Source organism: Taeniopygia guttata, chromosome 30, assembly GCF_048771995.1.
Source record: "Taeniopygia guttata chromosome 30, bTaeGut7.mat, whole genome shotgun sequence".
NCBI lineage: Eukaryota > Metazoa > Chordata > Aves > Passeriformes > Estrildidae > Taeniopygia > Taeniopygia guttata.
In genome coordinates this window covers 270,107-296,478 of record NC_133055.1, presented here as the reverse complement: position 1 = coordinate 296,478, position 26,372 = coordinate 270,107, and the positions used below count along the sequence as shown (strand labels likewise).

Genomic DNA, 26,372 nt, shown 5'->3' with positions numbered 1-26,372 from the left:
TCCCGTGGGGGGTCCGGGGGTCTGGGGGTGCAGGGACCACCCAGGGTGGGGAACCGGATGGTTGGGGGGTGCGGAGACCCCTCCTGGGGGGCCACAGGGGGTCTGGGGGCTGCAGCGACCCCCAGGGTGGGGAATAGAGGAGTCAGGGGCTGCGGGGACCCCCCAGGAGGGAGAGTTTGGGGTGCAGAGACCCCTCCCCAGGGTGGGGCACGCAGATATCCAGAGGGGTCCCAAACCCACCCCCCTTTGAACCGCCCCGGGGTCCCACCCACGCCCCCCACCCCAAAAGTGTGGGGCCGGGGTGGAGGCGGCGGAAGCCCCCGCGGGGTGGGCGAGCCTGGGGGGTCTCCCCCGAGCAGCGGGGCGGGACCCCCGGCGGGGGCAGCGGCGCTGCGCCGTCCCCTTTAAGGCCCCGCGGCGCCCGTGGGCGCAGCCGCTCACCTGGGCAGGTGACGGTGCGGAGGTGACGGTGCCGCGCCATGGCCGCCTCCTCCCTCTTCATCCTGGACCTCAAGGGGAAGGTGAGACCCCCGCCAGCACCCCAAAACCCCCGGGGGACACCCCACTGTCCCCTCTGTCCCCAAAGGCCCGCCGAGCTCAGTGGCGGTGACCCCGTGACCCCGAGGATTTTGGGGGGGGGGGTTCTCCACGTGTGACCCCCCCCCACACACACACACACCACCACGACCCCCCCAAACCCCGCCGGGGGTGGGGGTCTCCCCCCTGTCCGGGCTGGGGGTCACCCCACTGTCCCCTCTGCCCTTGAAGGTCAGCCAAGGTCAGTGGCGGTGACCCCGCCGTGACCCCGAGGTGGGGTGAGCAATTTGGGGAGGGGGTCCCCATTGCTGACCCCCACCCACCCCGTCACCCCACAGCCGCTGATCAGCCGCACCTACAAGGGGGACGTGGGGCCGGGGGAGATCGAGAACTTCATGGGGGTCCTGCTGCAGCGGGAGGAGGAGGGGACCCTGACGCCCGTCCTGAGCCACGGCCACGTCCACTTCCTGTGGATCAAACACGCCAACCTCTACCGTATCCTTCCGGGACCCCACCCCGGGACCCCCCCCGCCCCGGGCCCCCCCCCCGCCCCAGGGACCCCCCAGTGCCCCCCGTTTTCCTTGACCCCCGCAGTGGTGGCCACCACCAAGAAGAACGGCAACGCCTCCCTGGTCTTCTCCTTCCTCTACAAGGTGGTGGAGGTGAGCTGGGCTCTGGGCCAGGGGCTGGGGGGTGAGGACCACCCTGATTTGGGGTCTCCCATCGCCTGGGGGGGTAACGGAGGTGCCGGGACCCCTCCCCAAGGTGTTCTGCGAGTACTTCAAGGAGCTGGAGGAGGAAAGTGTCCGCGACAACTTCGTCATCGTCTACGAGCTGCTGGACGAGCTGATGGACTTTGGGTTCCCGCAGACCACGGACAGCAAAATCCTGCAGGAGTGAGCGTGGGAGGGGAGACCTGGGACCCCGCTCCCGCCCCGCTGCCGTCCCACCCCAATCCTTGTTCCCATCCCAATCCTCATTCCCACCCCAATCCCTGTCCCTTTCCCACCCAAATCCTCGTTCCCACCCAAATCCCGCTCCCACCCCAATCACCATCCTTTCCCACCCAAATCTCGCTCCTTTTCCCACCCTAATCCTCGTTCCCACCCCAATCCTCCTTTCCCTTTCTCACCCCAATCTCGCTCCCTTTCCCACCCCAATTCCCATCCCTATCCCACCCCAATCCTCATTCCCACCCTAATCCTCATTCCCATCCCCATCCCCATCCCTTTCCCCCCCCAATCCCCCTCCTGTGCCCCCCATCTCCATCCCCGTGCCCCCATCCCCATGCCCCCCACCCCTCCCATGCCCGGACCCCCACCCAGCGCGCCCCCGCAGGTACATCACGCAGGAGGGGAACAGGCTGGAGCGGGGCGGGGGGCGCGTGCCCAGCACGGTCACCAACGCCGTGTCCTGGCGCTCCGAGGGCATCCGCTACAAGAAGAACGAGGTCTTCATCGACGTGGTGGAGGCCGTCAACCTGCTGGTGGGGGCACGGGGGGTATGGGGGGCACGGGGGGCACGGGGGGCTCGGGGGCTATGGGGGGCAGGGGGGGCACGGGGGGCACAGGGGGTATGGGGGGCACTGGGGGCACGGGGGGCACGGGCGGCATGGGGGGCACGGGGGGAATGGGGAGCACAGGGAACATGGGGGGCATGGGGGGCACGGGGGGTTAGGGGGGCACGGGAGTGAGATTGGGGTGGGAATGAGGATTTGGGTGGGATTGGATGGGAATTGGGGTGGGGATTGGGGTGGGAATGGGGATTAGGGTAGGAAAGGATGGGGATTGGAGTGGGATTGGGATGGGGACTGGGGTGGGAACGAGGTTTGGGGTGGGAATGAGGATTGGGGTGGGAAAAGGATGAGGATGGGGCTGGGAATGAGGATTGGGGTGAGAATGAGGATTGGGGTGGGATTGGGACAGGGACTGGGGTGGGAATGAGGATTAGGGTGGGAAAGGGATAGGGATGGGGTGGGATGCACTGGGAATTGGGGTGGGAATGAGGATTGGGGTGGGAATGAGAATTTGGGTGCAATGAGGATGAGGATGGGGCTGGGATGCGCTGGGGACAAGGAAGGCGCCGCTGCTGCCGGGGCTCTGGCCGTGGGGCTCTGGCCATGGGGCCGGTGCCAGGCTGGGGCCGGTGCCAACTCCCAGCCGTGCTGTGCCATGCCGTGCCGTGCCGTGCCCGCAGGTGAGCGCCAGCGGCAGCGTGGTGCTGAGCGAGGTGCTGGGCACCATCAGGCTGAAGGTTTTCCTGTCGGGGATGCCGGAGCTGCGCCTCGGCCTCAACGACCGCGTCCTCTTCGAGCTGACGGGCCGTGAGTGCCGGGCCGGGGGGCTCAAACCCGTGTCCCCCCCCCCAAACCCCCCCTGAGCCCCCCGCTGCCTCCAGGGGGGAAGAACAAGTCGGTGGAGCTGGAGGACGTGAAGTTCCACCAGTGTGTCCGTCTGTCCCGCTTCGACAACGACCGCACCATCGCCTTCATCCCCCCCGACGGCGACTTCGAGCTCATGTCCTACCGCCTGCACACCCAGGTGGGCTCGGGGGGGCTGGGACCCCCAGCCGGGGGCTGGGAGCCCCTCCTGGGGGCAGGGACCCCCAACTGGGGGCTGGGATCCCCAACCGGGGGCTGGGACCCCCAACTGGGGGCTGAGATCCCCAACTGGGGGCTGGGACCCCCAAATGGGGGCTGGGACCCCCAACCAGGGGCTGAAAACCTGGGCTGGGGGCTGGGACCCTCAACTGGGGGCTGGGACCCACAACCGGGGGCTGGGACCCCCAAACGGGGGCTGGGATCCCCAACTGGGGGCTGGGACCCCCAAATGGGGGCTGGGACCCCTTCCTGGGGGCAGGGACCCCCAACCGGGGGCTGGGATCCCCAACTGGGGGCTGAGATCCCCAAATGGGGGCTGGGACCCCCTCCTGGGGGCTGGGACCCCTGACTGGGGGCTGCAAGCCTGGGCTGGGGGCTGGGACCCCCAACTGGGGACTGGGATCCCCAACTGGGGGCTGGGACCCCCAACTGGGGGCTGCAAACCCGGGCTGGGGGGCTGAAAACCCACTCTGGGGGGCTGCAAATTCACTCTGGGGGCTGCAAATTCAGTCTGGGGAGCTGCAAATCCACTTGGGGGGCTGCAAACCCACTCTGGGAGGCTGCAAATCCATTTGGGGGCTGCAAATTCATTCTGGGGGGCTTCAAATCCACTCTGGGGGCTGCAAATCCACTCTGGGGGGCTGCAAATTCATTCTGGGGGGCTGCAAATTAATTCTGGGGGCTGCAAATTCACTCTGGGGGGCTGCAAATCCACTCTGGGGGCTTCGTGGCCCCATTCTGAGGTGTTGGGACCCCTTTCCCTGGGGTTGGGACCCCTGTCCGTGTGTCCAGCACCCCTGTCCGTGTGTCCAGCACCTCTGTCCGTGTGGCCGGGACCCTTTTGGGGGGACGGGGACCCCTTTTGGGGGGATGGGGACCCTTTTGGGGGGATGGGGACCCCCGGGGTGACCCCCGTGCCCCCCCAGGTGAAGCCGCTGATCCTGATCGAGTCCATCATCGAGAAGTTCTCCCACAGCCGCCTGGAGATCCTGGTCAAGGTGAGTCTGGGGTCCCCCCGCGCCCCGGGGACCCCCGGCCGGGCCCGTCACCCCCCCCCCCGTGTCCCCCCAGGCCAAGGGCCAGTTCAAGAAGCAGTCGGTGGCCAACGCGGTGGAGATCGCGGTGCCGGTGCCGAGCGACGCCGACTCCCCGAAGGTGAAAACCACGGCGGGGTCGGCGCGGTACGTGCCCGAGAGGAACGTTCTGCTCTGGAGCATCAAATCCCTCCCGGTGAGCAGCGCCCGGGGGCACAAACCTGTCCTGGGGGGCACAAACCTGTCCTGGGGGGCCCCAAATCTGTCCTGGGGGGCCCTGTGTCCCCAAATCTGTCCTGGGGGGTCCCCAAATCTGTCCTGGGGGGGCACAAACCTGTCCTGGGGGGGCACAAACCTGTCCTGGGGGGTCCCACCTGTCCTGGGGTGTCCCCTGTGACCCCAAATCTGTCCTGGGGGGTCCCTGTGACCCCCAACCATGTCCTGGGGGGTCCCCAAATCTGTCCTGGGGGGTCCTCAGTGACCCCAAACCTGTCCTGGGGGGTCTCCTGCATCCCCAAATCTGTCCTGGGGGATCTCCTGTGTCCCCAAATCTGTCCTGGGGGGTCCCCTGTGACCCCAACCCTGTCCCGGGGTGTCCCCCTGTCCCCAACCGTGTCCTGGGGTGTCCCCCCTGCCCCCCAACCCCGCCCCCCACCCTGGGCTGTCCCCCCCGTGTCCCCCCAAATTCGGGGGTGCCCGCGGGGGTCCCCACGAGCCGCTGGGGGGTCGCAGGGGGGGAAGGAGCACCTGATGCGCGCCCACTTCGGACTGCCCAGCGTGGAGAAGGAGGAGGAGGAGGGGCGGCCGCCCATCGCCGTCCGCTTCGAGATCCCCTATTTCACCGTCTCGGGCATCCAGGTGCCCCGGGGGGGTCCGGGGGGGCCCGGGAGGGGTCCCGGGGGGCTCGGGGGGTCTCGGGGGGTCCCGGGGGGCTCGGGGGGTCCCGGGAGGGGTCCCGGGAGGGGTCCCGGGGGGCTCGGGGGGTCCCAGGAGGGGTCCCGGGGGGCTCGGGGGGCTCGGGGGGTCCCGGGGGTTGGGGAAGGGTCCCGGGGGGCTCGGGGACAGGATGAGGGAGGGCAGTGGGGTCTCCAGGGGGGTTTGGGGTCCTCGGGAGGTTTGGGGACAGGATGGGGGTGGGACAGGCAGAGTCCGGGGGTCCCGGGGGTTTTTGGGGAGAGGGTGGGGGGCACTCCGGGAGTTTTGGGGTGGGGGTAACACCCCGGGTGCCCCCCCAGGTGCGGTACATGAAGATCATCGAGAAAAGCGGATACCAGGCGCTGCCCTGGGTGCGCTACATCACCCAGAGCGGGGGTGAGCAGCACCCCGGGACCCCCACATCCCCCCAGGACCCCCAAATCCCCCCGTGACCCCCAGCCCCGGCCCCACCTCAGCTCCTCTCTCTGTTCTTGCAGATTACCAGATCCGCACCAGCTGAGGGGGTCTCCCATGGAACCCCCGACCCCCACGGACCCCCACGGACTCCCACGGACCCCCATGGACCCCCCCCATATGGAGTTCCCCCAAAACCCCCCAAAATCCCCTCCTCTGCCCCAATAAAGACAGAGCTGAGGCCGTGTCCGGCTGGTCTGGGGGTGCAAACAGAGCGGGGGGGTCCCGGTTCCCGTTTGGGGGTCTCGGTTCCCGTTTGGGGGTCCCGGTTTGGGGGTCCCGGTTCCCGTTTGGGGGTCCCGGTTCCCGTTTGGGGGTCCCGGTGCCAGTTTGGGGGTCCCGGTTCCCGTTTGGGGGTCCCGGTTCCAGTTTGGGGGCCCGGTTCCCGTTTGGGGGTCCCGGTTCCCGTTTGGGGGTCCCGGTTGCAGTTTGGGGGTCCCGGTTCCCGTTTGGGGGTCCCGGTTTGGAGGTCCCGGTTCCCGTTTGGGGGTCCCGGTTTGGGGGTCCCGGTTCCAGTTTGGGGGTCCCGGTTCCCGTCTGGGGGTCCCGGTTCCCGTTTGGGGGTCCCGGCTGAGAGGAGCGCGGTGGGGCCCACTCAGTTCTTCGGGCGCCGTTGCCCTTTTAAGAGCGGAAGGGGCGGGGCCGAGCGGGCGCGGGAGGGGCGGGGCGCTGGCGTCACGTGGCGGCGGGAACCGGAAGTGGCGGCGGTCACGTGGCGGCCATGGCGGAGCCCGAGCTCCGCGTGAACGCCGCGTTCGCGGAGCGCTACGGGCGGTACCGGCGGCGGGAGGAGCTGCAGCGGCGTGAGACACCGGGAGCGGGCCGGGAACGGGGCCGGGGGAACCGGGCGGGAGGAGCTGCAGCGGCGTGAGACACCGGGAGCGGGCCGGGAACGGGGCTGGGAACGGGAGAACCGGGCGGGGGGAGCTGCGGGGCCGGGAAAGCAGAAAACGGCACAAGGAACGGGAGTGGGGTGGGAAACGGGAGCGGGACCGGGACCGGCGATCGGTGAGGAACCGGTGCTGAGCGGCTCCGGTGCCCCCGGTACCGGCGCTGAGAGGCTCCGGTGACCCCCGGTGCCGGCGCTGAGCCGCTCCGGTGCCCCCCGGTGCCCCCGGTACCGGCGCTGAGCGGCTCCGGTGCCCCCGGTACCGGCGCTGAGCCGCTCCGGTGCCCCCGGCAGTGCGGGACCGCTACGGGGACAGCGGGGACAGCACCGACAGCGACAGCGACAGCTCCGAGTCCAGCGGGGACGATGTGGTGAGCTCCGGGGGGGGGGGTCCCGGTGCTCCCGGTGCTCCGGAGCCGCCCCTGACCCCCCCCGCCCTCCCCAGCCCCGGGACCCCCGGCAGGACCGGGAGTTTTACCGGACGTTGGCGCTGCTGAAGACGCGCGACCCCCGAATTTACCGGGAGGACTCCACGTTCTTCACCGGCCACGGTACCGGAACCCAAAAACCGGGGGGGGTCCCCAAAAACCGGGGGGGGGACCCAAAACCGGGGGTGTCCCGAAACTCATCCCGGGCACCCCCAGAGTCGGCGGAGGAGGAGGAGGAGGATGAAGATGATGATGAGGATGATGAAGAGCGCCCGGCCCGGCCGATGTTCCTCAGGGATTACGAGCGGAAGGTGGTGCTGGAGAAGGACGGGTGAGGAGGGGGATTTTGGGGATTTTGGGGTTTTTTTGGGGGCATTTTTGGGGTTTTTTTCGAGATTTTTTGGGGGATTTTTGGCGGGGTTTTAGGGTATTTTTGGGAGGGGTATTGGGGAATTTTTGGGTTTTTTTTGGGGGGGATTTGGGGGATTTTTTTCAGATTTTTGGGGGGGTTTGGGGGGATTTTTTTGGGGATTTTTAGGGTATTTTTTGGGAGGGGTATTGAGGGATTTTTGGGGTTTTTTGGGGGGGGGTTTGGGGGATTTTTTCAGATTTTTGGGGGGATTTTTTTTTTGATTTTTAGGGTATTTTTTGGGAGGGGTATTGAGGGATTTTTGGGGTTTTTTTGGGGGGGGGTTTGGGGGATTTTTTCAGATTTTTGGGGGGGTTGGAGGATTTTTGGGAGATTTTTCAGGGGATTTTTGGGGTTTTTTTTGGGATTTTTGGGTGGTTTCGGGGGATTTTTTTGGGGGTTTTGGGGGATTTTTGGGGTTTTTTTGGGGGGATTTTTTGAGATTTTTGGGGGATTTTTTGGGGGGATTTTTGGGGGTTTTTTAGGGGGGGTTTTGGGGGATTTTTTGAGATCTTTGGGGGGTTTCCTGGGGGATTTTTGGGGGGTCCTGAGCCCCCCCTGACCGCCCCCTCCCCGCAGGAAATTCGTGGACGAGGAGGATGAGGAGGATGAGGAGGCGGCGGCCAAGAGGAGGAAGGTGAGGGGAGGTCTGACCCCCCCCAAAATCCCCGAGATCCCCCCAAAATCCCTGAGACCCCCCCCAAAATCCCCGAGACCCCCCAAAACCCCCCAAAATCTTTCCCCCCCCAGGCCGAGGCCTCCCCCAGCTACGCCGAGGAGCAGCGGGCGCTGAAGGAGAGGTGAGGGGGGGTCCCGGGGGGCTTTGGGGGGGGTCCGGGATTTTGGGGGGGCCCAGGGGGTGACCCTGGACCCCCCCCACCCCCCCACAGCTTCAGAGCCTTCGTGGAGGAGGAGGAGGAGGAGGAGGAGGAAGGGGGGGGAGGGGCCCTGCTCAGACCTCGGATCCGGAGCCGCGAGGAGAAGGTGAGGGGGGGTCCCGGGGGGGTTTTGGGGGTCCCGGGGGGGTTTTGGGGGTCCCTCAGGGAGGTTTGGGGGTCCCTGGGGAGGTCCCAGGGGAGGTTTGGGGGTCCTGGGGAGGTTTCAGGGGTCTTGGGGGAGTTTGGGGAAGGTTTGGGGGATCCCTGGGTGGGTTTTGGGGGTCCCTGGGTGGGTTTTGGGGGTCTCTGGGTAGGTTTTGGGGGTCCCTGGGTGGGTTTTGGGGATCCCTGGGGAGGTTTTGGGGGTCCCTGACTGCGTTTTGGGGTCCCCACAGGCCCAGGAGGAGGATCAGTACCTGCGCTGGCTGCGGGGCCAGGCCGAGCCCCCCCCGGAGCCTCTGCAGGACCTGGTGAGGGGCTGGGGGGGTTGGGGGGGCTCTGGGGGGGTTTGGGGGGGCTCTGGGGGGGTTTGGGGGGGCTCTGGGGTGGGTTTGGGGGGTCCCAGGGGTGCCCCCCAACTCTGAACCCCCAAATTTCCCCCCCAGGAGCCGCTGCAGAAGTTCTGGTCGGACCCGGGGCTGGAGCCGGGCGAGCGATTCCTGCGGGACTTTCTGCTGGGATGCGGCCAGGAGGAGGAGGAGGAGGGGGAGGAAGGGTGAGAGGGACCCCCAGACCCCTCCCCAATATGGCTGCAGCCCCCCCAAATCCTCTGGGGCCCCCCCAAACCTCCTGGAGCCCCCCAAACCCTCCCTGGACACCCCCGGGAGCTGCTCCTGGAGCAGCCTCGGGATGAGGAGTGGGGACCCCCAGACCCCTCCCCATTACAGTTGGAGCCCCCCAAGACCCTCAGGAGCCCCCCAAGACCCTCAGAAGCTCCCCCAAACCTCCTGGAGCCCCCCCAAATCCTCTGGAGCCCCCCCAAATCCTCTGGAGCCCCCCCAAATCCTCTGGAGCCCCCCCAAATCCTCTGGAGCCCCCCAAACCCTCCCTGGACACCCCCGGGAGCCGCCCCTGGAGCAGCCTCGGGATGAGGAGTGGGGACCCCCAGGGACCCCCAGACCCCTCCCCATTACAGTTGGAGCCCCCCAAAACCCTCTAGAGCCCCCCAAGACCCTCAGGAGGCCCCCGAGACCCTCTAGAGCCCCCCAAAATCCTCAGGAGCCCCCCAAACCCTCCCTGGACACCCCCTGGGAGCCGCTCCTGGAGCAGCCTCGGGATGAGGAGTGGGGACCCCCAGGGACCCCCCCGGACCCCCAGTGACCCCCAAAAGGGTGAGGGGGACCCCCAGGCCCCTCCAGAGCCCCCCCAAACCCCCCAGGGCCCCCCTGGAGGACTCCTCGGACGAGGGGGAGCAGTTCCTGCAGCGGCAGCAGGACTTCGAGCGCCGCCACAATTTCCGCTTCGAGGAGCCGGGGGCGGCCCAGGTGGGGGCGGGGGAAATTCGGGGGGTGGGGGGCAAAAATTGGGGGGGGGGCAAAGTTTGGGGGTCAGGGGGGTGAAAATTGGGGTCGGGGGAGTGAAAATTGGGGGTGGGGGGTAAAGTTTGGGGGTCAGGGGGGCAAAAATTGGGGGTGGGGGGCCAAAATTTGGGGTCGGGGGAGTGAAAATTGGGGGTCAGGGGCAAAAAATTGTGGGGTGGGGGGTAAAAAGTTGAGGGGTGGGGGTTAATTTTGGGGTCACACTCCCCAGTTTTGGGGGTTAATTTCGAGGTCACACTCCCCATTTTTGGGGGTTAATTTTGGGGTCACACTCCCCATTTTTGGGGGTTAATTTCGGGGTCCCACTCCCCATTTTTGGGGCGTCCCTGACCCCTCTCCCCCTCCCCAGATCCAAACCTTCCCCCGCCACGTCCCCACCTCGGTGCGGCGCCGGGACGAGCGGCGCAAGGAGAAGCGGGAGCAGACCCGCGAGAGGAAGAGGAAGGTGAGGAAGGCCCGGGGCCGGTTTGGGGGGTCCCCCACGCCCCCCACGCCCCCCACCACCCCAATTTTGTGTGTTTTTCCCCCCCAGGAGCGGGCCCGGCGCAGGGAGGAGCTGAAGCAGCTGAAGAACCTGAAGCGGCAGGAGCTGGCCGCCCGCATCGCGCGCATCCGCCACGCCTCCAGCTCCGCAGCCTTCGGCCTCAGCCGCTCCCTGCTCCTCGAGGACTTCGACCCCGCCCGCCACGACCGCCTGATGGCCGTGGGTGCCCCCCCGGACCCCCCAAATCCCCCCCAAATTCCCGCTGAGCCCCCGTTTCTCCCGGCAGGAATGGTTCGGCGAGGAGTACTACGGGCGGGAGGAGGAGGAGAAGCCGCAGTTCGAGGAGGAGGAAGGGCTGGATGGTGAGTGGGGGGTCCCGGGGGGTCCCCAATGTGGGTGTGGGGGCCTGGCCCCCTCCCCACCCCGGTGTCCCCCCAAAATTCCGGCAGATGATTGGAACTGGGACGCCTGGACCGGGCGGGAGGAGCCCCCGAGGGAGCCGCACTGCGAGGACCCCGACTTCGTGGTGAGGAGGAGGAGGAGGAGGAGGGTGGGGAGGGGGTCCCCGTCCCCATCTGGGGGTGCAGCCCCCTCCCCACTGACCCCCCCCACAGATGGACGCCGATTACGTCCCCGAGGCCCCCCCAGACCCCGCGGCCCCCCCGGGCCGGGCCCCCCCCGAGGTGACCTTCGGGAGGAAGAGGAGGAAGACGCGGTTCCGGGAGGCGCTGGAGAGGGAGAAGCCCCCGTTCGACCCCGGTGGGCAGCGGGACCCCAAAACCCCTGAGATTCACCCCAAAATCCCTGAGATTCACCCCAAAATCCCTGAGACTCACCCCAAAATCCCTGAGATTCACCCCAAAACTCCTTGAGATTCACCCCAAAAATCCCTGAGATTCACCCCAAAAATCCCAATACCCCCCCTCAAAATCCTGATACCCCATAAATCCCAATAGTCTCCCAAATCCGGATCTCCCCCAAACCCCCGTGTCCCCCCCAAGAACGCCCCAAACCCAACTCAGGACCCCCCAAACCCTTCCTGGAACCCCCAAACCCCCTTGGGACCCCCCCAGGACCCCCCAAACCCCCCCAGGACTCCCCCCAAACCCCTCCTGGCACCCCCCAAACCCCTCTGGGACCCCCCAAACCCCCTTGGGACCCCCCCAGGCCCCCCCCAAACCCCTCTGGGACGCCCCCAGCCCTCCCCAGATCCCTCAGGGACCCCCCAGACCCCCCCGTCCCCGCAGCCTCGGGCCCCTTCGAGCAGTACCTGGACGAGTTCTACGCTCTGGACTTCGAGGACGTGGTCGGGGACCTCCCGTGCCGCTTCAAGTACCGCCGGGTGCTGCCCTGCGACTTCGGCCTCACCACGGACGAGGTGCAGACCCCCTCCGGGGGCGCCGGGACCCCCCAAACCTGCCCACCCCACCCCACGACCCCCCGTGTCCCCCCCAGATCCTGGCGGCCGACGACAAGGAGCTGAACCGCTGGTGCTCCCTGCGCAAGACCTGCATGTACCGGTGAGGGGGGTTTGGGGGGCTCCCCGGGATCTGGGGGGGCTCACGGACCCCCCCCCGGGATTTGGGGGGCTCACGGACCCCCCCCCGGGATTTGGGGGGCTCACGGACCCCCACCCCCCCACGGCAGCTCGGAGCAGGAGGAGCGGCAGGACCAGGCCAACTACAGCCGGCGGGCGCAGAACGTGGGCAAGAAGCTGCAGATCCTGAGATCCCTCGTGGCTGAGTACGGGGGGGGGTCTCGGGAAGGGTTTTGGGGTGCTCCCACCTCCCCCGAGCCCCCCTCATCACCATCATCATCATCACCATCACCGTCACCCCCACACAGCCCCGAGGAGGAGGAGGCGGCGCCGGCGAAGCCGAAATTTGGGAAGAAACGGCGGGAGAAGAGGAAGCGGCTGAAGGAGGAGGAGGAAGGGGAGGCCCCCCCCGCGGCCCCCCGAAATCCCGGGGGTCCCCGGCGGCGGGGGGGGCCCCCCCTGGGCGCGGCCGTGCGTTTGGGGGGCCGGGAGTTCAGCGGGAGGAGGCTGGAAGCCTTCGGCCTCAACCCCCGCCGGCTCCGCTTCCGGCAGCTCCGGCGGCAGCAGCGGCGCGGGAAAGGCGGAGAGCCCCCGGAGAAAGGCCGGGAGAACCCCGGGAACAGCGGGAAAAACACCGGGAACAGCGGGAAAAATCCTGGGAAAAACCCAGGGAACAGCGGGAAAAATCCTGGGAAAAACCCAGGGAACACCGGGAAAAACCCCGGGAATACTGAGAAAAACACCAAGAAAAACCCTGGGAACACCGGGAAAAATCCTGGGAAAAACCCCGGGAATACTGAGAAAAACACCAGGAACCCCGGGAACACTGAGAAAAATCCTGGGAAAAACCTCGGGAACGCCGGGAAAACAGCAGCCGTCAATGGGAAAAAACAGAAACGCAGGAAAAATGCCCCAAACCCTCAGGAAAACACCTGAAATTCCCGGGAAAACACCTGGAACCCCCGGGAAAACACTTGGAACCCCCCAGAAGACACCCAAAATTCCCAGGAAAACACCCGAAATTCCCAGGAAAACCCCAGAACCACCTGGAAAAGCTCCCGCAGTCCCGGAGCAGCACCGGAATCCCCCAGAACAGACGAAACGCCCCAGAAAAGCCCCGGGACCCCTCGGGCCGCCGAACTCCGTTCAAGTGGTTTTATTTGGGGTGGGGGGCGCGGCCGGGGGGTCCTGAGCGGAGCAATAAATAACCCCCCCCCACCCTGAGCAGCTCTGACAGTGAATTTGGGGGTCCCACCCACAGTTTGGGGGTCCCGGAGTGTGTGGGGGGAGGGGGAGGAGGGGCAGTAGTGACCCAAAACAGCCCCAAATTTGGGGGGGGGAGGTGCCCGCGGCGCCCCCCGGGGCCGATCCAGTGTTTGGGGGTTTTGGGGGGCTCAGAGGAGCACGAACTCCTCCGAGTTGGGTTTTTTGGGGCGTTTGCCCCGGCGGGGGAGGGGAGGGGGCGGCCCGGGGGGGGGGTCCGGGGTCTGGTGGTCCCGAGCGCGGCCCTCGGCCAGGGTGAAGATGGGGTAACGCTCCGGAGCCGAGCGGGGGGACAGCGCCTGGAGAAAATTGGGGGGTCAGCAGCGGGAAAAGGGGGGGCAGACACCCCCGACCCCCCCCAGGGGACTCACCCGGGCCAGGTCCCCCCAGAGCTGCTCCAGCTCCGTCCCGGCGGTGTAAAAACCGAAGGTGCAGCTGGGATCCATCTTCCCGAAGGACATTTTCCGTGGGAAGCAGCAGTGGAAAGACTTGGGGAGGGGGAGGCGGGAACATTTGGGGGGTTCGCAACCCGCTGAGACCCCCCCCACCCCCCAGAGATCGATTTTGGGGGGCACCCACCTGCAGAGGGAAATCCTCCCGCGCCGTGTCCACGCAGGGCTGGCAGAGGTGCGGGTCCAGGTAGAGCAGGGAATCACCTGGGGGGGCACGGAGGGGTCGGGGACCACCGGGAACCCCCCGGGACCACCGGGAACCCCACCGGGAACCCCCCGGGACCACCGGGAATCCCCCCGGGACCACCGGGAACCCCCCCTGGACCACCGGGAACCCCCCCCGGGACCACCGGGAATCCCCCCGGGACCACCGGGGAACCCCCCGGGACCACCGGGAACCCCACCGGGAACCCCCCGGGACCACCGGGAATCCCCCCGGGACCACCGGGAACCCCCCCTGGACCACCGGGAACCCCCCCCGGGACCACCGGGAATCCCCCCGGGACCACCGGGGAACCCCCCGGGACCACCGGGAACCCCACCGGGAACCCCCCGGGACCACCGGGAATCCCCCCGGGACCACCGGGAACCCCCCCTGGACCACCGGGAACCCCCCCCGGGACCACCGGGAACCCCCCGGGACCACCGGGGAACCCCCCGGGACCACCGGGAACCCCACCGGGAACCCCCCGGGACCACCGGGGAACCCCCCGGGACCACCGGGAACCCCACCGGGACCACCGGGAACCCCCGGGACCCCCAGGAACCCCCCGGGACCCCTCCCGGGGGTCGGTACCTTGGAAGCCGAGGAAGTAGAGCGAGTGCCGCGGTTTTCCGCCGATGATGCCGAGGCAGGAGCGGAGCTGCAGCAGCTCCTGGCGGGGAGGGACCCGCGCTGGCACCGGGAACGGCACCGGGAACGGCACCGGGATGGATTCCCCGGCACCGGCATCGCCCCCAGACCCACCTTGACGCACTCCACGTACACGGGGTTCAGGTTCTCGCCCCCCAAGCGCGCCGGCACCAGCAGGACGAGCCCGCGGCGATGCCCCGGCTCCGGTGCTCCCGGTGCTCCCGATGTTCCCAATCCCGGTGCTGCCGGTGTTCCCGGTCCCGGGGCTCCCGGTGTTCCAGGTCCTGGTGCTCCCGGTGTTCCCGGTCCCGGTGTTCCCGGTCCCGGTGCTCCCGGTATTCCCGGTCCCGGTGCTCCCGGTATTCCCGGTCCGGGTGCTCCCGGTGTTCCCGGTCCCGGTATTCCCGGTCCCGGCGCTCCGTGTCCCGCTGTCCGCCCGTCACGCTCGCCCCGCACCAACCTGGCCACGTCCTCTTTGTAAACTGCGAATAAAAACAAACCGGGAGGGACGCGGCCGCTCCTTCCCGACCCCCCAGGAACACCCCGAACCCCCCCAAACCCCCCCAAACCGGGGACCCCCCGGTTCCTCCCGTACCGGTGCAGTCCTGGGCCACGTAGACGGCGAGCCCGGGGGTCTCGGTGCAGGATTCCACGGCCCCCCTGCGCGGGACGGGATCGGTGGGTCCGGGGGGGGTCCCGGTGTCCCCCCCACCCCACGGGGGTCCCCCCGCGCCCCCCGGCCCCGCTCACCGCAGCAGGTGGGCGGCGATGGCGGGACCGAACCAGTCCCCGGCGCTCCGGCCGAACTCCCGGCCCAGCTCCACGAGCCGGTGGATCCCGAACGGGGCGCGGGGGTGGTCCGAGAACCAGGACACGATGGCGCGGTGCCGCTGCTCCGCGTCCCGGGGGGCTCGGGGGGGGCCCGAGGGATCCCGGGGCTGTCCCGAGGGGTCCCGGGGCTGTCCCGGGGGGTCCCGGGCCAGTCCCGAGGGGTCCCGGGGCTGTCCCGGGGGGTCCTGAGACCGTCCCGAGGGGTCCCGGACCCGTCCCGAGGGGTCCCGGGCCAGTCCCGGGGGGTCCTGAGACCGTCCCGAGGGGTCCCGGAGCCATCCCGAGGGGTCCCGGACCCGTCCCGAGGGGTCCCGGACCTGTCCCGGGGGGTCCTGTGACCGTCCCGAGGGGTCCCGGGGCTGTCCCGAGGGGTCCCGGGGCTGTCCCGGAGGGTCCCGGACCCGTCCCGAGGGGTCCCGTGCCCGTCCCGAGGGGTCCCGTGTCCTCCCGGAGCGCTCCGTGTCCATCCCGGGAGGTCCCTGTCCATTCTGGGGGGGTCGCGTCAATCCCGGGGGGTCCTGGGTCAGTCCCGGTGTGTCCCGCATCCTCCCGGGGGTCGCAGTGTCCACCCTGGGGGATCCGTGTCCGTCCCGGGAGACCCTCGGTCCATCCCGGGGGTCCCGTGTCCGTCCCGGGGGGTCGCGGGTCCTGCGGGACCCCCTCGGCTCCGGTTCCAGCGGCGCCTCGGGCCACATCCAGTCTGGAATTGAGGGGTGGGGTGGGCTCGAGGAGCGTCCCCCCGGCCCGGGGGTCTTCCCGCGGCCCCGGGGGTCCCGGCCCGGCCCCGGGGGTCTTCCCGCGGCCCCGGGGGTCCTCCCGCGGCCCCGGCCCGGCCGGGGGTCGCTCACCGCGGCCCAGCAGGTGCAGCAGCAGCCCCTGGCCCAGCAGCATCTGAGCGCTGCGCAGGGTGCAGCCCCAGCCGCAGTCGCTGCTGCGGGCGGGGGTCCCGGGCAGCGCCGGGAACCCGCTCCGGTACGTCAGCCACAACCGGGAGCAGAAATCCCGCCGGAACCGCGCCAGCTCCTCTGGGGGGGAGAGAGAGGCCGTGGGAGACCCCCGAGACCCCCTCAGAGCCCAGAGACACCCCCAGACACCCCTCAGACCCCCGAGACCCCCTCAGACCCCCCCACATCCCCTCCGGGGCCCGGGGATCCGCCGCACCGGGACCGGCTCGGTGGGGGACGAGAAATGGGGGAGGGATCCCCCCGAGCCCCCGGGGGTCCCGCTCGCTCCCGGGGGTCCCGCCCGCCCCCGGGGGTCCCGCTCAGCCCCGGGGGTCCCGCTCACTCCCGGGGGTCCCGCTCACCCCCGTTCCCCGGTGTGTAGACCCTCCCCAGCAGGTAGAGGGGGTCCCGCGGGCTGAAGTGGGGCCGCGGCCGCAGCGTCCAACCTGGGGAGAAACGGGTCAGACGGGACCCCCGGTACTGCCGGATACCGGGAACACCGGACACCGGGACCCCCATTCCCGGTACTCCCGAATACCGGGACCCCAGACCCCGGTACTCCCGAATACCGGGAACACCAGACACCGGGACCCCCACTCCCGGTACTCCCGGATACCGGGACCCCCACTCCCGGTACTCCCGGATACCGGGACCCCCAACCCCGGTACTCCCGGATACCGATAACACCGGACATCCCGGTGCCCCGCTGTCCCGTTCCCGGTATCCGGTATCCCGCTATCCCGGTGCCCCGCTGTCCCCGTCCCGGTGTCCCGTTCCCGGTATCCGGTGTCCCGGTGCCCCGCTGTCCCCGTCCCGGTGTCCCCGTTTTCCCGGTGTCCCGTTCCCGGTATCCGGTATCCCGGTGCCCCGCTGTCCCCGTCCCGGTATCCCGTTCCCGGTATCCGGTGTCCCGGTGCCCCGCTGTCCCCGTCCCGGTGTCCCGTTCCCGGTATCCGGTATCCCGGTGTCCGGTTCCCACCGTATTTGACGCTGTTCCAGGCCGCGAGCACGCGGCCCCGCACGCGCTGCCCGCTCCGCTCGGCCCCGGGGGGGGGTCCCGGTCCCGGTCCCGGTCTCGGTGCCGGTCCCGGTTCCGGGGGGGGTCCCGGTCCCTCCCCCCCCCCGCTCATGGCGGCGGCGGCGCGCGGGGGGGGCGGGGCCCCCGTGGGGGGCGTGGCCAGACAGAGAAGGCGGGAAAGAGGGGCGGGAACCGAATCACGGTAAATGGGCGTGGTTATGCAAATCATCCGTGCTTGGGGGCGTGGCCAGACCGAGAGGGCGGAAAGGGGGCAGAACCCAAATCCCGGTAAATGGGCGTGGCTATGCAGATTACCGGTACTTGAGGGCGTGGTCAGACCTAAAGGGCGGGACCAGAAACATGGTAAGTGGGCGTGGCTATGTAAACCACCGGGGTGCATGGGCGTGGTCACGGCGAGTGGGCGTGGCCTTAACGGGACCCCCGGGGCCGGTTTGGGAGGGGGCGGGGGGGCACCGGGGACATTTCGGGGTCATTTTGGGGCTCCCCCCGGTGCCACCGGGAGGTCTCGGGGACATTTTGGGGACACGCGGTGGCACCGGGGGAGGCGGGCGGGTCACGGGGGAGTTTTGCGGTCACATCGGGACCTACCGGACAGAGAGGGGGGGGGGTCTCGGTGACACCGTGGGGTCACGAAGGTGCTACCGGGGACCCTCCCGGTGCCGCCACCGGTCCCGGGGAGACTTTTATTGCGGCGATGGGCGTGTCCGTGACGTCACAGGGCGTGTCCCGGGGCTCTTATCGCGACAGGGGCTCCGAGCGCTGCTTAGTCACGGCCCCCCCCCATCCCCCCCCGGTCCCGGGGCCGCGGCGTGAACCGGTGAGACCCCCCCCAAAATACCCCCCGGGACCCCCCGGAATATCCCCCGGTACCGGCACGGACCGCTGAGATCCCCGAAACCCCTCCCGAAATAACCCCAAAATCGCCCTCGGGACACCCAAAATAACGCCCCGAAGCCCCCGCAATAATCGCCGGGATCGGTACGGGCCGGTGAGAACCCCGAAAATCGCCCCAAACACAGCCCGGGGCTCCCCAAAATAGCGGCGGGACGGCTCCGGCACCGGGGCCGCTGCGTGGGCCGGGAGAGCGCCCCGAAAGAGACCCGAAATAGCCCCAAAACGGCCCCGAAATAGACCCGAAATGGCCCCGAAATAGCCCCAAAACGGCCCCGAAATAGTCCCGAAATTGCCCCAAAATGGCCCCAAAACGGCCCCGAATCAGAGCCTCCCACTCCAGGGAGTCCCTGTCCCCTCCGTGCCTCAGTTTCCCCACTCTAACCCCATTTTTCTCCCTCTGCAGCCTTTCCATCACCCCAAACCCCACTGCAGGCAGTCCTTGACCCCTCTGTGCCTCAGTTTCCCTCACTCTAACCCTATTTTCTCCCCCAAATCCCATTCCAGGGAGTCCCTGTCCCCTCCGTGCCTCACTTTCCCCCTCTAACCCCATTTTTCTCCCTCAGGCAGCCCCCCACCGCCCCACACCGCCCGCAGACCTCTCCCCCCATCCCGCCGCCATGTCCGGCCCGTCGCCGCCGCTCCGGGAGTGCGGGGCCGAGGAGCTGCCGCCGCCCCCATCACCATCACCCTCCTCATCCTCACCCTCATCCCCCCGGCGGTACCCGCGGCCCGAGCACCCCGCGGCCGCGCTGGCCGCCATGAACCGGCTGCGGCTGGAGGGCCAGCTCTGCGATGTGACGCTGCGGCTGCGGCCGCACACCGAGCTGCGGGCGCACCGCGTGGTGCTGGCGGCCGCCAGCCCCGTGTTCCGCGCCATGTTCACGGGCGGGCTGCGGGAGCGCGGCCTGGCCGAGGTGCCCATCGAGGGCGTGCAGCCGCGGGCCATGGAGCGCCTGGTGGAGTTCGCCTACACGGCGGCCGTGGCGGTGGGCGAGCGCTGCGTGCTGCCGCTGCTGCACGGGGCGCTCATGTACCAGGTGCGTCCGTGCCCCGGGGGTTAATTAACGGGAGGGGAATTAGCAACGGGGCATCGGCAAGCGGGGTCGGGGAAGGGAACGGCGCTGGGCGGCCCGGGAGTCCCGGCTCCATCGCGGCGTCATCCATCCCTCCTCCTTTGACCCTTCTGTTCTTATAGTTCTTTCTTTTCTTTTTGCATTTTCCTTTTATTTTCTTTTATTTTCTTTCTTTTTTTTTTCTTTTTTTCTTTTTCCTTTTATTTTTTTTCCTTTTTCTTTCTTCTTTCCAGTTAACATATCTCCTCTCAATCCTAGGGGGTCTATTTTTACTGCCCTTAGTGTTTTGACACTTTTCTTTTTATAGGTTTTCCTTTTTCTTTTTTCCTTTTCCTTTTTTTTTTCCAGTTGACATATCTCCTCTTGATACTAAGGGGGTCTTTTTTTTATTGCCCTTAGTGTTTTGACCCTTTTGATTTTATAGGTTTTTCTTTTTTTTTTTTTTTTCAGTTTACATATTTTCTCTTGATCCTAGGGGCTCTTTTTGACCTTTTTGTTTTTATAGTTTTTTGTTGTTTTTTTTTTCCAGTTTACATATTTTCTCTCAATGCGATTCGTTTGCTGGGGGGGGTCTTTTTTTTCTGCTAGGGGGGTCGCTCCTATGCTCCCTGGAATGGGATTTGGGGGAGAAAATAGGGTTAGAGTGAGGGAAACTGAGGCACAGGGGTGGGGAGGGGGACAGGGACTCTCTGGAATGGGATTTGGGGTGACAGAAACTTGTATAAAATCAGTTACACAGTCCCCTGTGCCGGTCACATCTGCACAATTCTTAAGCAGGATAATTGCTGTTCCCCCCTTTCTCCTTCTCTTGGGGTTCCCTGCCCGGTTCAGACCCTTCCCTCCTTTTTAACGCCGTTTTTGACGAGCAAAGACCTTTTGATTTTTCGCCAGGTGGACGCCGTGGTCAGCGCCTGCTGCGCCTTCCTTGGGGGGCAGCTGCACCCCAGCAACGCCATCGGCATCGCCGCGCTGGCCGAGCGCCTGGGCTGCCTGGAGCTGCAGCAGAAGGCCCAGCAGTACATCTACATGAACTTCGCTGAGGTACTTGGGGGGATTTGGGGGGTTTGAGTGGGGTTTTGGGGCGTTTCAGGGGGTTTGGGTGGGGTTTTGGGGGGGTTTGGGGGTCCCAAAGGCAATGGGGGTACTGTGCAATAAGTGCCTGGGCTGCCTGGAGCTGCAGCAGAAGGCCCAGCAGTACATCTACATGAACTTCGCTGAGGTAGTTGGGGGGTTTTGGGGGGTTTCAGGGGGTTTTGGGGGGTTTCAGGAGGTTTGGGGGTCCCAGAGGCAATGGGGGGACACCCTGCAATGAGCAATGAGCTCCTGGGCTGCCTGGAGCTGCAGCAGAAGGCCCAGCAGTACATCTACATGAACTTCTGTCAGTTTTACCAATCCCCTGCCATTTTCTCTCCGTTTTCCCTGCAGGTCTCCAAGCAGGAGGAATTCCTCTCCCTCTCCCACTGCCAGATTGTTATTTTGGGGCTGATTTTGAGCCGATTTCTGTCTGTTTTGATATTCCCCTCACTTTCCCCCACAGGTCTCGAAGCAGGAGGAGTTCCTCTCCCTCTCCCACTGCCAGATTGTTATTTTGGGGCTGATTTTGGGCACTTTTACCAATCCCCTCACATTTTCTCCCCGTTTCCCCGCAGGTCTCGAAGCAGGAGGAGTTCCTCTCCCTCTCCCACTGTCAGATTGTTATTTTGGGGCTGATTTTGAGTGGATTTCTGTCTGTTTTGATATTCCCCTGACTTTCCCCCGCAGGTCTCGAAGCAGGAGGAGTTCCTCTCCCTGTCCCACTGCCAGCTGGCCTCGCTGCTGAGCCGGGACGAGCTGAACGTGCGCTGCGAGTCCGAGGTGTTCCAGGCGTGCGTGGCGTGGGTGCAGCAGGAGCGGGCGGCGCGGGCGCCGTTGCTGCCGTTGCTGCTGCGCGCCGTGCGCTGCCACGCGCTGACGCCGCGCTTCCTCCGCGCCCAACTGCGCCGCCGCCGCGAGCTGGGCCGCGATGCCCTGCGCTACCTGGGCCGCGTGTTCCGCGAGCTGGCCCTGCACCGGCCCTGCGGGGACCAACCCCCAGGCAGGAGCCCCAGGGCGCGGCAGCTGATCTACGCGGCCGGCGGGTACCTGCGGCGCTCGCTGGGCACGCTGGAGGCCTTCGACCCCGAGCGCGGCTCCTGGCTGCGGCTGGCGGCGCTGGAGCCGCCGCGCTCGGGGCTGGGCGGCTGCGCCGTCGGGGGGCTGTTCTACGCCGTGGGGGGCAGGAACAACTCGCCCCAGGGCAACGCGGACTCGGCGGCCGTGGACTGCTACAACCCCGTCAGCGGGCGCTGGGCGCCCTGCGCGCCCATGAGCGTGCCCAGGAACCGCATCGGCGTGGGCGTCATCGACGGGCTCATCTACGCCGTGGGGGGGTCCCACGGCTGCACGCACCACTGCTCGGTCGAGAGGTGGGGGGGAGGGGGGTGTGGGGGGTAAAAAGGGTCTGGGGGGTAAAGAGGGTCTGGGGGGTGAAATGGGGCTGGGGGGTAAAATGGGGCAGGGGGTAATATGGGGTTGGGGGACTAAAAGGGGTCTGGGGGGTAAAAAGGGGTTGGGGGGGAAATGGGGCTGGGGGGGTAGAAAGGGGATGGGAGGTAAAAAAGGGTTCGGGGAAATGGGGGTTCGGGGGGAAATGGGGTTGGGGGTTACAAGGGGTTGGGGGGAAATGGGGCTAGGGGGGTTAAATGGGGTTGGGGAGTAAAAAGGGTCTGGGGGGTAAAATGGGGTTGGGAGGGGAATGGGGGATAAAAAGGGGTTGGGGGCAAATGGGGGTGAGGGGGGAAATGGGGTTTGGGGGGGGAAATGGGGCTGGGATTAGTGCGGTCCTGGAGGGGGTCTCACAGTGGGGTCTGTGCCCCTTTGGGGGGCCCTGGGGGTCTCACAGTGGGATTTGGGGGTCTTTGGAGGGGTCTCACACTGGGACCAGCCCCCCGGGGGGGTCTCACGGTGGGATTCGGGGGTCTCACGGTGGGATTTGGGGGTCACACTGGGGTCAGCCCCCCGGTGGGGTCTCACGGTGGGATTTGGGGGTCTCGCAGTGGGATTTGGGGGTCTCACACTGGGATTTGGGGGTCTCACACTGGGATTTGGGGGTCTCACACTGGGGTCAGCCCTCCGGGGGGGTCTCACAGTGGCATTTGGGGGTCTCACAGTGGGATTTGGGGGTCTTTGGGGGGGTCTCACCCCGGGACCAGCCCCCCGTGCCCCCCGGCGCCCTGACCCCGCCGTGCCCCCCAGGTACGAGCCCGAGCGGGACGAGTGGGCGCAGGTGGCGCCGATGGGGACGCGGCGCATCGGGCTGGGGGTGGCGGTGCTGCACCGGCTCCTCTACGCCGTGGGCGGCTTCGATGGCAGCGCCCGACTGCGCTCGGCCGAGCGGTACCACCCCGAGCGGGACCGGTGGCAGGACATCGCCCCCATGAACAGCGTGCGCAGCGGCGCGGGTGGGCGGGGGGCTGGGCCGGGGGCTGGGGGGCATGGAGGGGGTTTGGGGGGGGATGGAGGGGTTTGGGGGTGCTGGAGGGGTTTGGGGGGTGCTGGAGGGGTTTGGGGGGTGCTGGAGGGGGTTTAGGGGTCCTGGAGGGGTCTGGGGGCTGCTGGAGGGGGTTTGGGGGGTGCTGGAGAGGGTTTTGGGGGTGCTGGAGGGGTTTAAGGGTGCTGAAGGGGTTTGGAGGTGCTGGAGGGGGCTGGGGGGTGCTGGAGGGGGTTTGGGGGGGCTGGAGGGGATTTAATTTTTTGGGTCATTTTTGGGACGTTTAGAGTTGGGGTTTTTTTATATTTTTGGGTCATTTTTGGGACGTTTAGAGTGGGATTTTTTGATGTGTTGAGTTGAGTTTTTTTGACATTTTTGGGTCATTTTTGGGACATTTAGAGTAGGTTTTTTGACGTTTTTGGGTCATTTTTGGCTCGTTTTTGGCTGGTTTTTCTCTGTGGGTCCCTGGGGGTCCCGGGGGGTTCCCAGGGGCGCTGGATCCCATTCTGGGGGTCCCTCCCGCAGGGGTGTGCGCCCTGGGGAACTGCCTGTACGCCATGGGGGGGTACGACGGCACGCAGCAGCTGCGCAGCGCCGAGCGCTTCCGCGCCGACACCGGCACCTGGAGCTTCGTGGCACCCATGGGACACCGGCGCAGCGCCCTGGGCGTGGCGGCCTTTGGGGGCAGGATCTACGTGCTGGGTAGGGCAGGGGCTGGGGGGCATTGGGGGGCACTGGGGGGCATCTGGGGGCTGTTTAGGGGCATTTGGGGGGGCGTTCAGGGGCACTGGGGGGGCGTTCAGGGGCATCTAGGGGGGTGTTCGGGGGCATTGGGGGGCATTTGGGGGCATTCAGGGGCATTCGAGGGCATTTGGGGGGCGTTCAGGGGGATTTGGGGGGTATTCAGGGGCATTTGGGGGGCATTCAGGGGCATTTGGGGAGCATTTGGGGGCATTGGAGGGGCATTGGGGGGCATTCAAGGGGCATGGGGGGGGCATTTAAGGGGCATGGGGGCATTTGGGGGGCATTTGGTTTCTGGGGGTGGGTGGGGGTCCCGTGGTGTGTTCCTGGTGTGGGTGGGGGGTCCCATGGGGGTGTTTCTGGGGGTGGGTGGGGGTCCTGTGGGGGTGTTTCTGGGGGTCCCGTGGGGTGCTCCTGGGGGTGCTCCTGGTGCAGGTGGGGGTCCCATGGGGCGTTCCTGGGGGTGGGTTGGGGGTCCCGTGGGGCGTTCCTGGCACAGGTGGGGGTCCCGTGGGGTGTTCCTGGCGCGGGTGGGGGTCCCAAGGGGCGCTCCTGATGCGGGTGGGGGTCCCGGGCTGACCCCTCTCCCCCCCCGGGCAGGGGGCTACGACGGCCGCTCGTTCCTGGAGTCGGTGGAGTGCTACGACCCCGCGGCCGACGCCTGGACCGAGCTGGCGCCGATGCCCGCGGGGCGCAGCGGGCTGGGGGTGGCCGTCACCGTGGAGCCCTGCCACCCCCGGGACCCCCGGGACCCCCCCCCCGAGGACCCCCCCCCACCCGGGGACCCCCCCCCGGCCGGTTCCTGCTGACCCCGGCGCCGCCGCGGGGGTTGGGGGGCTGGGGGGGGGCCGGATTCCCAAAATTCCGGATTTTTCCCTTCCCCACCCCCCCTCCGAACCCATCCCCCGCCGGCGGCGGATTGAGGGGTGCAGAGGGGGGGGGTCGTGCCAGCGAGACCCCTCCCCAAAATGCCCAAAATGGCACAGGAGTGTTCCCTGCCCGGCTCGGGGCCGGTTTTGGGGCCGGTTTTGGGGCCGGTTTTGGCGATTCCCGGACGGAATAAAGGAAATGACGGGATTTGTGGTTTAATGGGGAGGGGGTCGGTGGGTGGGCTGGGGAGGGGGTCACGGCGCCAGCGGCTCCGTGGGCAGCACCGGGGGTCTCCGGGGTCTCCACTCGGTGGGCACCAGCCCCCACAGGAAATCGCTGACGAAGGTCCCCGAGTGCTGTGCTGTGTCCAGGTCCAGCGGCACGGCGATGTCGGGGCCGTAGTGCACTGGGGAGGGGGAAAACCGGGCTGGGAGGGGTCCCAGAGGGGATTTTGGGGGGATTTCGGAGGGTTTTGGGGCGCTCACCGCCTCGGATGCGGCCGGGCTCGGCGCTGCAGTCCCAGTCGATCCGGCTGATCTCGTAGTAGAGCTGCGCCACGTACCTGCGGGTGGAGGTTTGGGGGGCTCAGGGGGGGTTTGGGGGGCACTGAGCGGGGGTTTGGGGGTCTCTGTGCCCACTCACACGTCGGGAGGAAGGCTCTGCTCATCCTCCTCCTCCTCCTCCTCCTCCTGGTGCCGCTCCCGCAGCTCCTCCAGGGCTCGGCGCAGCGCCGTGGGCAGGGGGGGTCAAGGCAAATGCAGCACCCAAAAAACCCCAAATCCCCCCCAAAAACCCCAAATCCCCCCCAAAACCCGCCGAGGTCCCCCAAGGATATCGGGATCGGTCCCTGGCGGCGCTCAGCGCGCCCCGGGCCCGCTCCAGCTCCGTGTCCAGCTCCTGCCCGCGGCCGCGCAGCCGCCGGACATCGGCCTGGGCAGCGGCCAGACGGGCCAGCAGGCGGGCCTCGGCCTCCGCCAGCCCTGGGGGGGGAAAATGGGGGGCAATGGGGGGGGCTGGGGGCAATGGGGGGCACTGGGGGGGCATTGGGGGGCTGGGGGAGATGGGCAATGGGGGGCATTGGGGGGGCTGGGGGGCACTGGGGGGCAAAGGGGGAGATGGGCCGTGGGGGGCAATGGGGGGACACACGGGGGCTGGGGGGCATTGGGGGACTGGGGCAGAGGGGGTGCAGCAAGGATGTTTGTTTTGGGCTGTTTAGGGGAATTTTGGGCTGTTTTGGGGTGTTTGGGGTGGTTTTTTGGGGCATTTTGGGTTGTTTTGGGGTGGTTCTTTTGGGGGTATTTTGGGTTGTTTTGGGGCGGGTTTTTGGGCTGTTTTTTGGGGTATTGTGGGCTGTTTTGGGGCGCTTTTTTGGGGCATTTTGATGTGGTTTTTTTGGGTATTTTGGGGTGGGTTTTTTGGGTATTTTGGGGTGGTTTTTTGGGCTGTTTTGGTGTGGTTTTTCAGGCTGTTTTGGGCTGGTTTATTGGGATATTTTGGGCTGTTTTGGGGTGTTTTTTTGGGGTGTTTTGGTGTAGGTTTTTGGGGTCTTTCGGGCTGTTTCGGAGTTTTGGGGTCACCCACCCTGGGCCAGCCCCCGTGCCCGGTCCTTCGCCTCCCGCAGGCGCCGCTGCAGCCGCAGGCGCCGGTGCAGCCCCCGCTGCAGCAGCTCCTCGGTGCAGCCCGAGCTCAGCTCCCGCAGCAGCTCCTGGCTCAGCTCCTCCACCGCCTCCACCGGCGGGAACGGCGCCGCCTCCTGGAACCGGGACCGGGAACCGGGAATGGGAAACGGGGAACGGGAATAGGGATGGGAACCGGGGAACGGGGACAAAACCGGGACGGGAACGGGGGTCCGGGGGGATTTTGGGGACCAAGGGCCCGGTTTGGGGTCCCGGGGGATTTTGGGGACAATGGGCTCGGTTTGGGGTCCCGGGGGGGGGGGTGACACCCCGGGGATCCGTGCCGGTCCCGCGTTAACCCCGCCCCATTCCTACGGCCAGCTCGCGTCCCTTCCTGCCCGTTTTCCCCGGTTTTCCCCCGTTTTTTTCCCGTTTTTCCCCGTTTTTTACCATTTTTCCGCTTTCTCCGTCCCGCGCGCCGTTCGAACCGGGCGGGGCCGCTCTGCGCATGCGCGGCCCCGCCCCGTCCCGCATTGGTTCCGTCCTCTTCCCCCCCCCCCCCCCGC

The 26,372-nt window shown here is 67.3% G+C and overlaps 5 protein-coding genes across 7 annotated transcripts; 3 read left to right on the top strand and 2 right to left on the bottom strand.

Annotated features, from left to right (window-relative positions):
• Positions 1–170: 170 nt before the first annotated feature.
• Positions 171–5,746, top strand: AP1M2 (adaptor related protein complex 1 subunit mu 2). Its single transcript, XM_072920108.1, has 12 exons — positions 171–521; positions 876–1,032; positions 1,132–1,199; positions 1,303–1,433; positions 1,876–2,023; positions 2,734–2,860; positions 2,935–3,077; positions 4,063–4,134; positions 4,208–4,366; positions 4,903–5,028; positions 5,406–5,481; positions 5,583–5,746. The coding sequence occupies exons 1-12, from the start codon at positions 480–482 to the stop codon at positions 5,603–5,605; spliced, it is 1,272 nt and encodes a 423-aa protein (XP_072776209.1). The 5' UTR covers positions 171–479; the 3' UTR covers positions 5,606–5,746.
• A 465-nt stretch (positions 5,747–6,211) lies between these two features.
• Positions 6,212–12,658, top strand: KRI1 (KRI1 homolog). Its single transcript, XM_072919876.1, has 19 exons — positions 6,212–6,362; positions 6,743–6,819; positions 6,894–6,999; positions 7,093–7,207; positions 7,865–7,922; positions 8,036–8,085; positions 8,176–8,269; positions 8,559–8,633; positions 8,769–8,878; positions 9,542–9,647; positions 10,051–10,146; positions 10,234–10,404; positions 10,472–10,547; positions 10,635–10,711; positions 10,800–10,944; positions 11,433–11,563; positions 11,641–11,705; positions 11,833–11,928; positions 12,031–12,658. The coding sequence occupies exons 1-19, from the start codon at positions 6,281–6,283 to the stop codon at positions 12,656–12,658; spliced, it is 2,358 nt and encodes a 785-aa protein (XP_072775977.1). The 5' UTR covers positions 6,212–6,280.
• Positions 12,659–12,863: 205 nt separating this feature from the next.
• Positions 12,864–17,392, bottom strand: ATG4D (autophagy related 4D cysteine peptidase). 3 transcript variants are annotated; one of them, XM_072920102.1, is made up of 10 exons: positions 17,045–17,392; positions 16,428–16,511; positions 15,970–16,146; positions 15,041–15,821; positions 14,886–14,950; positions 14,405–14,772; positions 14,234–14,312; positions 13,565–13,641; positions 13,357–13,431; positions 12,864–13,284 (listed from the first exon to the last, which is right to left on the bottom strand). In XM_072920102.1, the coding sequence occupies exons 1-10, from the start codon at positions 17,310–17,312 to the stop codon at positions 13,117–13,119; spliced, it is 2,142 nt and encodes a 713-aa protein (XP_072776203.1). In that variant the 5' UTR covers positions 17,313–17,392; the 3' UTR covers positions 12,864–13,116. The 3 variants fall into 3 exon arrangements, with proteins under 3 accessions (XP_072776203.1, XP_072776202.1, XP_072776204.1); XM_072920101.1 differs by having other exon boundaries at positions 13,357–13,473; positions 17,045–17,386; XM_072920103.1 differs by lacking the exon at positions 15,970–16,146 and having other exon boundaries at positions 13,357–13,473; positions 17,045–17,391.
• Positions 17,393–17,766: 374 nt separating this feature from the next.
• KEAP1 (kelch like ECH associated protein 1) lies at positions 17,767–24,269 on the top strand. The gene is made up of 7 exons (XM_041711813.2): positions 17,767–17,921; positions 18,562–19,035; positions 19,963–20,112; positions 20,833–21,515; positions 22,345–22,550; positions 23,105–23,281; positions 23,921–24,269. The coding sequence occupies exons 1-7, from the start codon at positions 17,799–17,801 to the stop codon at positions 24,127–24,129; spliced, it is 2,022 nt and encodes a 673-aa protein (XP_041567747.2). The 5' UTR covers positions 17,767–17,798; the 3' UTR covers positions 24,130–24,269.
• A 125-nt stretch (positions 24,270–24,394) lies between these two features.
• Positions 24,395–26,356, bottom strand: SPC24 (SPC24 component of NDC80 kinetochore complex). Its single transcript, XM_072920109.1, has 6 exons — positions 26,257–26,356; positions 25,772–25,943; positions 25,026–25,170; positions 24,833–24,922; positions 24,676–24,752; positions 24,395–24,596 (listed from the first exon to the last, which is right to left on the bottom strand). The coding sequence occupies exons 1-6, from the start codon at positions 26,338–26,340 to the stop codon at positions 24,445–24,447; spliced, it is 720 nt and encodes a 239-aa protein (XP_072776210.1). The 5' UTR covers positions 26,341–26,356; the 3' UTR covers positions 24,395–24,444.
• Between the last annotated feature and the right edge of the window lie 16 nt (positions 26,357–26,372).

Excerpts from the sequence above, each read along its gene's own strand:
- AP1M2 (XM_072920108.1), top strand. The coding sequence starts at position 480 with ATGGCCGCCTCCTCCCTCTTCATCCTGGACCTCAAGGGGAAG. Across the intron at positions 1,200-1,302 it reads TCCTCTACAAGGTGGTGGAG|GTGTTCTGCGAGTACTTCAA; the intron begins GTGAGCTGGGCT and ends CCCCTCCCCAAG. Across the intron at positions 3,078-4,062 it reads CCTACCGCCTGCACACCCAG|GTGAAGCCGCTGATCCTGAT; the intron begins GTGGGCTCGGGG and ends GTGCCCCCCCAG.
- KRI1 (XM_072919876.1), top strand. The coding sequence starts at position 6,281 with ATGGCGGAGCCCGAGCTCCGCGTGAACGCCGCGTTCGCGGAGCGCTAC. Across the intron at positions 8,086-8,175 it reads CAGCGGGCGCTGAAGGAGAG|CTTCAGAGCCTTCGTGGAGG; the intron begins GTGAGGGGGGGT and ends ACCCCCCCACAG. Across the intron at positions 10,548-10,634 it reads GGAGGAGGAAGGGCTGGATG|ATGATTGGAACTGGGACGCC; the intron begins GTGAGTGGGGGG and ends AAATTCCGGCAG.
- ATG4D (XM_072920101.1), bottom strand. The coding sequence starts at position 17,312 with ATGATTTGCATAACCACGCCCATTTACCGTGATTCGGTTCCCGCCCCT. Across the intron at positions 16,147-16,427 it reads CTACACACCGGGGAACGGGG|AGGAGCTGGCGCGGTTCCGG; the intron begins GTGAGCGGGACC and ends TCTCCCCCCCAG. Across the intron at positions 15,822-15,969 it reads GCTGCACCTGCTGGGCCGCG|ACTGGATGTGGCCCGAGGCG; the intron begins GTGAGCGACCCC and ends CCTCAATTCCAG.
- KEAP1 (XM_041711813.2), top strand. The coding sequence starts at position 17,799 with ATGGGCGTGTCCGTGACGTCACAGGGCGTGTCCCGGGGCTCTTATCGC. Across the intron at positions 17,922-18,561 it reads CGGGGCCGCGGCGTGAACCG|GCAGCCCCCCACCGCCCCAC; the intron begins GTGAGACCCCCC and ends TTTCTCCCTCAG. Across the intron at positions 21,516-22,344 it reads CACCACTGCTCGGTCGAGAG|GTACGAGCCCGAGCGGGACG; the intron begins GTGGGGGGGAGG and ends CGTGCCCCCCAG.
- SPC24 (XM_072920109.1), bottom strand. The coding sequence starts at position 26,340 with ATGCGGGACGGGGCGGGGCCGCGCATGCGCAGAGCGGCCCCGCCCGGT. Across the intron at positions 24,923-25,025 it reads GCCGCCAGGGACCGATCCCG|GGCGCTGCGCCGAGCCCTGG; the intron begins ATATCCTTGGGG and ends CCCCCTGCCCAC. Across the intron at positions 24,753-24,832 it reads CAGAGCCTTCCTCCCGACGT|GTACGTGGCGCAGCTCTACT; the intron begins GTGAGTGGGCAC and ends CTCCACCCGCAG.